General features: G+C 52.8%; 1 protein-coding gene across 1 annotated transcript in view; it reads left to right on the top strand.

Annotated features, from left to right (window-relative positions):
* CACNG5 (calcium voltage-gated channel auxiliary subunit gamma 5) overlaps positions 1 to 6,065 on the top strand; it is a 43,116-nt gene extending 37,051 nt beyond the window's left edge. Inside the window, exon 5 of the mRNA XM_045299483.1 lies at positions 5,871 to 6,065. Within this exon, the coding sequence (XP_045155418.1) occupies positions 5,871 to 6,065 (195 nt within the window). The remainder of the gene's footprint in view (positions 1 to 5,870) is intronic.
* The last annotated feature ends 5,366 nt before the right edge of the window (positions 6,066 to 11,431 follow it).

Genomic DNA, 11,431 nt, shown 5'->3' with positions numbered 1-11,431 from the left:
CACACACACACACACACACACACACACACACACCCTGTCCAAAACACTCTCCCTCTGGCTTCCCCGCCTCACAGAAGCTTGTTTGTGAAGCTCGGCCTAGCGAGGCTGCCTTCTGGAGCGTCTAGACTCGCTATCAGCGGCAGCATCAAAGACACTTGTCCTTCTCATATGCCCGTCTGCTTGTGTCCAAACCCAGAATATGCTTTTCTCCTCAAGGACGAGGTTGCTGCCTGACCTCTCTCTATGAAGCACGGGACTTGTACCAGACCAGGCTGCAGCCCACGGTAACCCGGCTTAGGGCTTGTTCCTATGGGAAGACACCCTCCCCCGCTGTCACATGATTTGCATTAGAGTGATTTGCTCCTGCCGTGTGGCATATTGCACGGGGGCGGGGGTCACCAGAAGGTTGATTAATGTGATCCGTCTGGTCTCACAGTCGTGAGCTCTCATCCACACTCCACAAATGTTCCCCGGGCGCCTACTCTGCTCAGTGCTTGGAATGTGTGAAATTGTGTCCTAGTGGGGTGTGCGTCTCTCCCAACATGGGGAAGAGACACGGTGCAAGCACCGGGCGTAGCCTGCAGGCAGCAGTTGTCAGATGCACGGATGTCCAGCAATATTGTGTGATTGCTGATGGGGCCAGCTGCTATGCAGTCGGTTCCAGCTCAGAGAGACCTGTGCACCACAGAACCAAACACCGCCGGGTCCTGCACCATGCTCACAACGGTGCTGATGTCTGAGCCCATTGTTGCCGCCACAGTGCCAATCCATCTTTCTCTTTTGACCAAACATGATGTCCTTTTCCAGGGACTAATCTCTCCTGATGGAGCCCTGGTGGCATCGTGGTCACATACTAGGCTACTAACCATAAAGTCAGCAGTTCAAAACCACCAGCCATTCCAAGGGAGAGAGAGGGGGCTTTCTACTCCCATAAACAGTTCCATCTCAGAAACTCCCATGGGCAGTCTTATAGGGTCCTATTCGGTCACTGTGAGTTGGCATTAACTAGATGGCAGTTAGTATGGGTTTGGTCTCTTATGATAACTTGTCAGAGTATGCAAGACCAAGTCTCACCATCCTTGCCTCTACAGGAGTTTTCTAGCTAGGCTTCTGCCAAGACAGAGTGGCTGGTTCTTTCGGCAGCCCATGGTACTTTCAATATCTTTGTCAACACCACACTTCAAATGCATCGATTTTCTTCAATCTTCTTTCTTCAATATACACTTTCACATGCATATGAAGCACCCTAGTGGTTTACTCCTTGGACTGCTAATTGCCAAGTCAACAGTTTGAAACCACCAGCTACTCTGAGGGAGAAAGAGGAGGCCTTTTACACCCATCAACAGTTACAGTCTCAGAAACCCACAGGGGCACGTAGGTTGATGGGCGTGGGAATGGGCTCCTGATGGCAGTTCTCCGGGTAGAGTCAGTTGCTATTGAGTTGGCGCTGATGATGCCAGGCCCGGGGACATCAGAAAACAACTGTGCTGTAGAAGGCGTTCAAGGATCACTTCTCAGAAGTAGATCACTGGACCTTTCTTTCAGGGCCCTTCTGTGTGGATCTGGACCTGCAAACTGTCGGAACCGAGAATGTGCACAGTTTGCACCTCTCAGGATCTCCAGCTTGCAGAGTTATAATCCGCTGTAGCTCCTCCCATAAAGAGGCAGTGCAGTCTTATTCAACCACCCCTTGAATCCCGGCTGAAGTTACAGTGAACCCTCGTTTATCGCGGTTAAGCGGTTCTAGACCCTACCGTGATAAATGAAATTCCGCGAAGTAGGATTCCTTATTTGTAAATCAAATACTTTCGTAGTTAGAGCATAGAGGACATGAAAAAATACCCTTTAGTCACCATTACACTCGTATTACCCAATTTATTAAACGAAAAAGGGAAAATACAGTAAAACATTTTGGACGTTACAATTATCATTTATTATTTATTATATTATTTATGGCATCAAGCGTGTACAGTATGAGCCAATCAGTGGCAGTAATGACAGAGCATGTGCTGTTACACAAAAACCGCGATAGAGTGAAGCCGCGGAAGTCGAAGCGCAAAGTGGCGAGGGTTCACTGTATATGGCTTTGACTAACAGAAGGCTAGGAATGTGGTTTCCCAGCCTAAGTTACAAGAGGTCTTGGACTTCTTTGTAATCTAGCAACCCTTTAAGTCATTAAAGGGAGTGATCCCAGGCTAGCCTGTTGGATGATGAGAGACACAAGCTACCCTCGCCTTCTGAGTTAGTTTATGGTGTCAACCTGGCCGATAAACACATGTGGGATTAATTGAAGGGCAGAGGGATAAATGGCTTGGTGAACCTCACCTTTCTGGTTCTCGGGTCGTTTGCTTTGTGATGGTCACACCAAGGTGCAGCTGCCTTAGCAGTTCCCTGCTTCAGCTTGCAAGGCTCACTTCCTACAAGACATCCCCAAGGAGAAGCCACATGGACCTACCCCGATGCAGCCCTAGGTGCTGGAGCACCCGTGTGGAGACCCCTGCCAGCGCTGAGATGTTTACACATTCACTGACTTGGCTTTCTTCCTGCAGTCGGCATCATTGTGTCTGCTTTGTGAGATGGAGGAGGACTTTGTGGATTGGTGTTGGACATATGGGTTAATGTTGGACTTGTGGGCTTGGGCAGCACTGGGCTCAGATGTTTTCTTGATGCACACTTACCCTTTATATAAAATTCTCTCTTATAGATGAGTTTCTGTGGATTTGTTTCTCTAAAGCACCCAGATTCCCAAACCATCCCAGCCAGCAGCCGACCAGCTTCTGAGGCAGCCACTCCCAGCCAACTGGGCACCGAGAACAGAGCTACACCCATTGTCGTGTTGATTCCAATTCAGAGCGACTGTCTTCTAAAGCATAGGGCTGCCCCATCCTTCCGAGGTCATCCTCTTTGTGGCCACCTGCTGAGTGTGACCACCAATGTGCCCGTCGCAGTCAAGCACACACCTGAGCCGCGTTCCCTCAGGACTTCCGGAGTCTACCCCAGAGGACGGGTCTCTCTGTTTAGATTCGCTCAGAATTTTAGACTAGAAAAATCATCCTTTTTTCATCTTTAACAACCTGTGGGGCGGGGGCGGGGGCGGTGTTCAGCTTTTCTAATAAGAAAGCAATCTGTCTTTTCGTGGAATGAACATAAAGCTTCTATTTTGTACGTCTATGTAGATCTACTACTTTTTGAAAACTGGAACCTATTCTGCATACCAAACTGCATCCTCTTTTTCTGCTTCATAAAATGTGATTTTTATTATCATTACAAGGGGAGAAGGATGGGGATTTCTACTCCCCTAAAGAGTTACAGTCTCGAAAACCCACAGGGGCAGTTCTGCCTTGTCCTGTAGGGTGGCTCTGAGCAGAATCGACTCGATGGCAGTGAGTGAGTTTTATTACAGTACAGAGCTAGTTACTATCAATCACACATACTCTATAGCATTGCTGCAGTGTGACTTCTTTCACCAAACCCCCGTATATTTTACCCTCTCAAGCAACACTGGGCAGTCTAGCTACCCCTTACTGAACATTTTGGTCCAAGACCCTATGACCAAACACAGAATGGAATTTCAAGTTCTCAAGAAATTCAGATTTTCTAGAGCTGTGGAAACTGGGTGCGCCCCTGAAACCATGAAAGAGATCATCTTTAAACCCTAAACCGAAAATACCCACCTCGGCCTTCTTAAAAGCATGCTGCTGCTGCTGCTGCTGCTGCCGCTGTTGATAGGTAGGTTGGAGTTGGCTGTCTCAGCGACCCCACGGACAACAGCAGGAAACACCGCCAGCCCTGCACCGGCCTCACGATTGTCATGTTTGAGCCCATCGTGGCAGCCAGGGTGTCAGTGCACGTTAGTGAGGGTCTTCCTCTGTTTCACTGCCCTTCGACTTTACCACGCATGAAGTCCTTCTCCAGGGACCGGTCTCTCCGGATAACATATCTGCAAGCCACCATTTTTACTTCGCTCAGAAAGAGCGGCTACCGTGAGCATCGTATTCTTTTAAGGTCGGTAAGAGATGGAAGGATGAGGTAGGAACAGCGGTGGTTAGGGATTATGCCCACTAGACATTACAGACACCTCCCTGGTGCCACCAGCCTTTCTGTAGAGGAGAGAGAGACCGAGCAGAGTCGAGTCCTCTTTGGGTCCTCGCCCTCTGCCGGAGCTGGGTCTTGTGTCTAGTTCCTCCATCTCCTGTTGTGTTCCCTCCCTGTCCCAGGAGCCCTCAGTAGCCCGCTGCCCAGGGGGTTCACACCTGTCTGTCAGTGGTGGTTTGCATGGGGCTACGAGGCTGAAAATGAGGAAGACCCTCAGCGAGACGCGGGGACACAAGGCAACAATGACGACTGTACAGATGGCTCAGGGTGGGGCTGTGTCTGTCCTGTGCCACGGTGGGTTGCTTCAGAGTCTAACCAATGGGAAAGCAGCCCGGACGCAACAACAACACGATGCTGACCAGGATTCGGGGCGTCCAGGTTAGGAAGCACTGGGAGGATGGCCCTGCCCGTTCTTGACTTCCCCAGATCAGCACAACCCTGGGAACCTTCACCAAGGGCAGAGCTGAAACAGGAAGGGGTAACGTTTGGTTCTGTCGTGCCTGGGGTCCCCAAGAGTTGGGGCCAGCCCCCCAGCAGATAACAGCAAGGCGCAAGACCCAGATGTTGTCTTGCTTGCACAGCTATACCTTGAGTGCCAATCACGGGCTCTCCCCACCACCCCCACACGGCCTGGCTCCTCAGGCGGCCCCCCCCTCACCCCCACCCCCGCCCGGAAATCGGCTGGGTCCCGGCGGGAAATGATTTAGACCTGGCTGTGAGTGACATTTTCCTTGTCTCTCCCTTTCATGTAAAACATGTCACCGCATTTCCGCAGCCAATTGCTCTCTGGTGAAAATAAATAGATAAATAATTTTTCACAAAACTAATTAGCGGAGAGGAAGATGCTAATGTGTTTTGCCAACTGCATCTCTCCTCTCTCTCTGGGCAGCTCGCTCCCAGCCAGCCTGGGGGAGAGGAGGGGAGAGGCGATGGCAGTCCCCAGGCCTTCACTGGCCCCAGCCCACTGTCCACCCACTGTCCACGTAGATACTTTATGGACGTTGGTGGAAAGGCTTGGGAACAGTGGTGGAGAGCCCCACCTGGGCTGGATTTTTGTGTCTGCTGCTTGCTGGACCTGAGACTCTGAGTGTGTCTCTGAACCTCCGGAGTGTCATCTGTGGGGTGGGGGTGTTATCGGAGGGGAAGGGAATCCCCAGACTGAAGAACAGTGGCTGAGCGCTGTGTGGGGCGAGGAAAGGCATTTGGAGACAGAGATGTTGATGCGTGAGGGATACTATCAACATCATCAAAGTGTATCCTTAAAAAGGGTTAAGATGGCGAATTCTTTGCTTTCTCTGTTTTGCCACCATCGTTTCCCCCTCCTAAAAAGTAGGGGAATTACTGAAGGGGCTGGTTCCCCCAGTGGTGGTAAACATCATATGGGAGGTCAGACTTTATCTTGGCCATTTGGGCTTTCTGGTCAGTAAGGATGCCGGGAGCTGCAGCAGCCAGCTCGCCACCAAGAGGTTAACCAACAACCCACTGAGGATGGGGAAGCAGATGCTAAACCAGCCCTAGGTGACTCCTCTCCAGACCGCTAAACTCAACGTGTGAGTTCATGAACTGACTTTACGACTTAAGCCATTGGGAGCTCTGTTTCTATTCCCTGAAGTGGAAAGCATTCCTAAACCAGGGCCCCTGTTGCCTCTCCAGGTCCCCAACCCAGGTTCCCAGGAGTGACATTCATTCCCTCCTTCTCCCTGGTTGCATCCTGTAAGTCACCAAGTGCCAGTGGTATTAATTCCTGGGTGTCTTGACCCCTCCCCCTTTGGCAGCCATGCCCGCTGCTGCCATTACAGCTCACATCCTCGGCCTCCTCCAGTCTCTTTCTCTACCGCTGGGTCCTCTCCGGCTCCGCGCCCCACCGCATCCTCAGTGAGGTTTCTGGAACCACGGGCTGCATGCGTAATGAAGCGCCACTCTGTCCGGCTTACAAATGCACCCATCTCCCTGTGGCCTTCAGGCTATAAGACCCAACCGGCTCTCTCAAGGTCTGGCTCGGCAAACCTCCGCCACTCCTCCCCTGGACTTACCACTCCCAGCCCTCAGGCTGCTGTCTAATTTCACACTGCAAGCCTGGGCTCCCTTCTGGAGGACCTGAGCATCCATTGCCCAGCTCAGAGTCCATCCCAGATCCCACATGAATCACCGCACCTTGCTCTGCACCTGCCTCTCGTGTGGCGTCAGTCTACCCGGCTCTCCCTCCCTCACCAGAGAGCCGGCTCCCCGCCTGCAGAGCTCCGCCTTGTTATTCGTCTCCAGGCCCCCAGGAGCTGACACAGGGACTTGGTAAATGGAGGTGGAGTCGTTGAGTGAATGAGTGAGTGAATGAATGAGGCCGGGCACCTGACCCAGAACCTGTGAAGCCAAGCGCAGAAAGGAGGGGGGCTTTCGGTGTTTTGTGCAGGGAGAGAGTACAGCCCTGCCCTGTCTTTGAAAAGCTGCCTAATAGCCCAGCTCCCTTGGGGGAGAGGCACACCCTGCCCACATGCAGGCGAAGCTCATCCTGTCTCCTTAAATAAATTGTCTCCAGCCACCTGTCACCAGGGAACCACTTAGAAGCATGCTTTCCCCCGAAACGAGACCATTTCTCTTGACACACTGGGGAAACAGCCGCTGCATCCCCAGATCCCCCCACACACCCCCGGATCTTCTGGGAAGCCCCTTCGGCAGTCGACAGGATGAGGCAGGTAAGGTGACCGAGAGGGCTCTGCCTCCTGCATGACCCAAGACACCATTCGTCCCTCCGGTGGCTCAGTGATCATAGTGTGGATCACACAGCCCCTCGGCACCGAAGCCCCCCTCCCCCCCAACTCGTAAAAGAAGGCACAATCAAGAACGAATGGACCCGGCAGAGTGAAAATTGGTATCATCAATCCGATTCCTTCAGATGGTCACTCAGGATCTCGGCCCGGCAGGGGATGGGGGTAGGGCAGCCTGCTTCCTCAAAGGGTCCTTGTCACCCTCTGTGTCGGAGCCTCCCCTCGGGGAGACGAGAGACAATAGGTCGAAGGCGTCATGATGGATGCCAAGTCCCATCCTTCTCAGCAGCAGCTGCCCAGGTACCATTCAGGGACCAGCACATTCAGCAGATGCCAGCGGCCACCGAGCCCACCCTGGCTTTCTGAAAGCACTGTTCCAGGGATGTCAGGCAGGCAGGTGTCAGGAAGTAGGACCTCTTGCTCCATTCCCAGTGGCAGGCCCTTAACCACTCAAGACTTGAAATGGTCATGGCCCGTGTGTCCAGAGGGCCAGGATGGATAGAGAAAAGGCAGGGGAGGGAAACAGCTGGCTTCCCTTTTCCGGTACCTTCTGGCCTTGACCAGTAGGAGACTCAGACTTGAATCCTGGCTGTGCCACCATCTACATGCTGGTGAGTTGCTGAAGCCCTTGAGCCTCGGGCTTCTCATCTATAAAGTGGGCACAGTGCCCACCTTGTCGAGGGCATTAATGAGATGGTGATTATTGCAGAGTGAGTACAGCCCCCAGAGGCAAGGTGGGTTTCAAATAAACTATGACCATCATCATGGTCACCAATAACCCAGCCAGACTTGGGGAAGGAGGGACAGGAGAGGTCAGGGGAGCTTGCTCATGAGGATCGGGCACGGCTAGGGGTTGGGCTTCCCATGCTCAGCTCTGGGAGGGAGATGAACTTGGGCTCCCCATCAAAGCCACCTGCCCTGATTTTTGTCATTGAAGTGTGTGTGTGTGTGGGGTGGGTGGGTGTTGTAGAGGTATCCCATAGGTAGGGCTGAGGACAAAGGTGTTTTTAGCCTAGTGTCTGGACTTGACCTTAACCTTCCAGAACTCCCGATTCTGTACCTCCACTGATCTTCCACCTGCCCAAAATGGCCCTGCTGATTTCAAGTTGGGGCTGAAGTCAGACCACAGAAGAGCCCAGTCCTCGCCGGGGGCAGCACCCGGGCACTGGGCCTGCTGTTCTTCCTGCAGGCATCCAGAGAAAGACTCCTGGGACCACAGCACGGGGCGTGGCCCATGGCAGCTCACAGTCCACAGGCAACACAACTTCTGCAGGCCTCAGACACCCACCCAACCCTCTTCATCTGGTTCTGCATCCCACACAGAGCCCTTTCCTGCTTTTCTGCATCAGGGAACATTGACTGTCTTCCCCTACGTCATCCACACGTGCCGTTTACACTGTGTTTGTGAAAGGATGGTGGGCCCAGAGCTCCTGTGGCCGCAGCTTTATTCCCCACTTGGTGTTTTCCTTGGTGCCTGGTCCCTAGGGAAAGAGACGGAGCTTAGAGGTGAGTTATAGCGCAGGCCTCGGAGTTCAGAGGGCTTCTCAAAATGTAGGTAAGGTCAAGGCTTAGACTAAGACATGCAATCGAGGTTCAGAGGTGGCATCAGAGCTCTGATGTGAAATCCAGGTGCAGACATGGGATCAGGGCTCAGAGGTGTGGCCAAGGCTTAAGCGGAGGGGAGCCGGAGAGGGGCAGCATCAGAGCAAGGAGTGCGTCCATGGGGAAGTCCACAGGAGGCCCTCACGTCCCGGCAAGAACGGGCCGCCTTGCCCGGCTCACTGACAGGTTTTGTTGTTATCGCTTGACTCTTTATGCCGGCCTCTCTTTCCAGATTGTTGATCTAGTCAGGTTGATCAAAACATGTCAGTCCCCGCTCAGCACCTTCCCAAGCGTGTGCCCCAGAGCTCTCGGGTGGGGTTCTAGTTGTTCAGCCCTGCTCACAAAATCAGGTGCTCAAACACTAGCCGACAGGTTAGCCCCCAGGGGACAGGGCTGGTCATGTGCTCTTGTGACAGACCACAGCCCTGAAACCCTCCGGAGCATCTGCTCGCTCATGGGGCAGCAACAGCTCTGCCCACAAGGCCGTCTCTCTCCGCGCCGTGTCTCCTCTGACCCCCACCCCTGCTGCCCTGCTGGCTCCATACTGGGCGGAGCCCCTTAGACATGTGCCTCCCTCCACCTAGGATGTTTCTGCCCAGCCTTGCTTGCCCAAGTCCATCCACCAAACAAATATCTGTCTGAGAAGTCTTCCCACACCACAGCCCTGCCCGCTCCTCCATCAGGCCAAGAGCCCCAAACAGCCTCACTCAACCCCAGTCTTCTCTTTGGCCTGCATCCCTGCAGGGCAATCCCAGAGAGAGAGAACCAGGCCTCATGACGTGGTTTCCCCAGAAGCTGGCCCACAGCCTGGCCCTATGCGGGCGAGTTCATTACCTGTGGCTGCTATAAGAAATTATCCCCAATTATAACCCAAACCGAATGGCTGAACACAACACAATTTTAAAAAAACTTTTTTGGCCTGTATGGTTTGGGAGAAAGTTTACCAGGCAAATTAGCTTTCCATTGAATCACTTGTAAGCCTTTTGTTTTGTGGCATTGACTGCAGCCCTCTCCCTGTACCAGCCCCTCTGCCCACTTTCTCCCTGGGTTCCTGGTTTCTATTCCTCCTTCTGCCCTGGGATGTGACCAACGTATGTGAGACAAAGGCTCCCCACCCTTGCTTCAAAGGAGCGTCCTGGCTGCACGTCTTCAGAGACAGACTGGCTCGTTCTTTGGGCAGTGCATGGTACCTCCCCACTTCTTCGCCAGCACACCATTACTCAATGTCCAACTTTCACGTGTACAAGGGGGCACTTGAGAAGACAAGGGCTTGAGTTAGACACCCCTTAGTCCTCAAAAACAGCCCAAGACACCCAAAGGAGTAGCCTCCTTTGTAGGCTCACTGTAAGTCAGAATCCGCTCCGTGGCCACGGGTTTGGTTCGGGTTGGTGTCCCTGCATTAGGGTCACTGGTGCTCGTTCAAACCATGGTCAGGAGGTGTTACCTGCACCCACCCTTCCACAGCCCTGCAGCTAGCGCCCCTGATGGCCCTTCTCCCCCCTCCCTGCACCCTATAGGTGGGTGGCTTTTTTCCAAGAGACCCCAAATGCTCACTGAAGAGTAGCTTCCGAGCTCATTCCTCGAGCTGAGAGCTTTGGGGCCCTCTCCTAACCCAAGCAGGCGGATTGGAACCCATCTGTAGAGAGAAATCAGCATTTACCACCAGAGCCCTTGGGAGAACCAATTCCTCATTGTAAGGTCTCTATGGGGGCACGCTTCCGGGAGCCCCTGGATCCAGGAGCCGTGTACAACTTTGAGAGTGACAGAAGGCGTCGTCTGCCGGGGTGGAACATTCCACTGCCCACGGGAACAGCTGGGGGTGGGGGGTAGGGTAAGGGGTGGCAGCAATGGGGAACCAGGCTGCCTCGGGCCCCACACGAGGCCAGCCCACAAAATGGCACTTCCTACTGGTACCACAGTGCCCATCATTCTCTTTGGACAGATCTTTCTCACAAGCCTAGACCAGAATTAGCTTTTTTTTTTTTTTTTGGTCTCCTTCTCTTTCTATGTTTTTCTTCTGGGGGAGAACAAGGGCTGGTTGCTACGGCAACCAATTTATTTCTGCAAGTGCATTTAACTTCCATCAGATGTTCCGCTTGACAGGAGGCTTTGCCCCTGGAGGGGTGGGGTGGGGTGGGGTTGGGGGGAGACAAGCTCATCTCTTTACTCAACTCTAAAGCCCTTCCTGTCTGCTGCCCTAAGGGTTAACGTGCACATTGACTCAGCTGGGAATAAACAAACTTTCAAAGCAAGGCTCCCGGATCAGGAAGAAAAAACAAGTCTTTACATGTCCTCAGAGTTGCTGTCCTGTGGCATTAAACTTTCCCATCTTGAGGACCCCCCTGTCGGTTCTCCTTGAAGACTCAGAAGGGCTCAGTCAACACATGTTAATCAAGCCGTTCTGTATGGTCTGTGTTCACCCTCCCACCAAAAGGTGGGCAGTTCAAACCCCTAGTCTGAAAGACACAGCCCAGAACACCACCACCACCCCCCGCAGAGCTGCTCCACGCTGCAACACCAGGGGGCGCTGTGAGTCGGTGTTGGCTCCCTGGTCGTGGGTTTGGTGGGCTTTGGTTTTGCACGTTGGGCAATTGCTTCCGATGGAATTGTGGCCTCCAGAATGAGGTGCTCGAGTCTTAACCCCAGCACATGTGAAGGCAGCCTTGTTTGTTTGTTTGTTTGTTTTTTAATCATTTTTTAAAAATCATTTTATTAGGGGCACATACAGCTCTTATCACAATCCATACATACATCAATTGTGTAAAGCACATTTGTACATTCATTGCCCTCATCATTCTCAAAACATTTGCTCTCCACTTAAGCCCCTGGCATCAGATCCTCATTTTTCCCCTCCCTTCCTGCTCCCCCCTCCCTCATGAGCCCTTGATAATTTATAAATGATTATTTTGTCATATCTTGCCCTGTCCAACGTCTCCCTTCACCCACTTTTCTGTTGTCCGTCCCCCAGGGAG

Source organism: Echinops telfairi, unplaced genomic scaffold (genome assembly GCF_000313985.2).
Source record: "Echinops telfairi isolate 266 unplaced genomic scaffold, ASM31398v2 ScPeMD7_7458;HRSCAF=8496, whole genome shotgun sequence".
Taxonomy (NCBI): Eukaryota; Metazoa; Chordata; class Mammalia; order Afrosoricida; family Tenrecidae; genus Echinops; species Echinops telfairi.
This window is presented reverse-complemented; position numbering and strand designations above follow the sequence as displayed.